Source organism: Acanthisitta chloris, unplaced genomic scaffold (genome assembly GCF_000695815.1).
Source record: "Acanthisitta chloris isolate BGI_N310 unplaced genomic scaffold, ASM69581v1 scaffold8184, whole genome shotgun sequence".
Taxonomy (NCBI): domain Eukaryota; kingdom Metazoa; phylum Chordata; class Aves; order Passeriformes; family Acanthisittidae; genus Acanthisitta; species Acanthisitta chloris.
In genome coordinates, this window is record NW_008667742.1 from 114782 (window position 1) to 116008 (window position 1227).

Here is a 1227-nt window from a genome sequence, read left to right on the forward strand (position 1 = left end):
GGTCTAGTGGAAGGTGTCCCTGCCCATGGCAGGAGATTGCAATGAGATGAGCTTTAAGGTCCCTTCCAACCTAAACCAGTCCTGGATTCCATGATTCTATGTCCATCACCGTCCTCCCAGGGGAGGCAGCAGAAGTGGCAGATACTGAGCACCATCTTCACCTTGTTCCTAGGTGGAAAGTTTGCCAAGTCACCAGCTGAGACATTGCCCATGTCTGTCACAGGACAAAACTCAATGTCATTGATGACTGACACAATCACAATCCAGAGCAAACATCACATTTTCAACACTGCTAGGCAAGGATTTTGCCTTCTTCCTTGTTCTAAGACCCCCAAGTGCTTCATTCCAAAGGCAAGGGGCTGACACCTGTGGATGTTCCCCATGGCCCCAAGTAGGAGCAGTGGGAAATTTCCCATGGGAGCTCCAGGCTTGTCCCTGGACTGACCCCCAGGACAGGTCCTTCACACTGAGCTTGTGAGCAGGCACGTCTCCAAGGTCAGCAGCTTTCTCATGAGTATCTTGCATGTTTTATTAGAGTCCTGTTCCCATGTGTTCATCTGGATAAATCCAGGATGAGGGATTACAGCCCTCTCCTCTGCCCCATGACTTCTTCACACTGGTGTGTAGGGACAGCTTTAATCTCAGCATTTCCCAGTCACCTGCCCATGAACCAGCTGTGGTGTGTGTTGAGAACAGTGGCCTCAATGAACTGGCAGAGACAGGGCACAGTGCTGTGCTCCAGGTGCCCCCCTGCCCCAGCCCGAGGGAGCTGGCCAGTCACCAGGAGCCGGACGTAGCATCCACTGAAGATCACCAAGAGCTGCTGGGCCATCACCTGTAATGGGCAAGAAAGGTGTCAGAGCAGAGCATCCACCTGAGGGGAGAGCAGAGGATACATTACACACCATTTTCTCCCTCCTTCAAGGACTGTGCTACTCTGAAAGGAACAGGACAGCAGCCAATGGCACACATAACTGTCCCAGATCCCCTTCTGGTCAGCAGTGCTGGCACACTGTCCCCACAGGGGAGTGACACGAAATGACCACTGGCCTGCAGGTGTCCCAGAAGCCTGGGGACCTGCCTGCCCTGTCACTGCCTCCTCTGGTTTTCTTATGCCAGAGAGCCTTAATCTACAGGGAAGTCACCTGCATTGAATTCACTTAGTAACAGTGAGAGGAAAACTGGAAAATAAATCAAAATCATCCCTTTTGAAGCTCCTTGCTGAGC

At 52.2% G+C, this 1227-nt stretch overlaps 1 protein-coding gene across 1 annotated transcript in view; it reads right to left on the reverse strand.

Moving 5' to 3' along the window:
- Window positions 1-655: 655 nt before the first annotated feature.
- Window positions 656-1227, reverse strand: part of LOC103800268 (chromosome unknown open reading frame, human C9orf91) — an 8601-nt gene continuing 8029 nt past the window's right edge. The window contains 1 exon segment of the mRNA XM_009072640.1: window positions 656-835. Within this exon segment, the coding sequence (XP_009070888.1) occupies window positions 656-835 (180 nt within the window).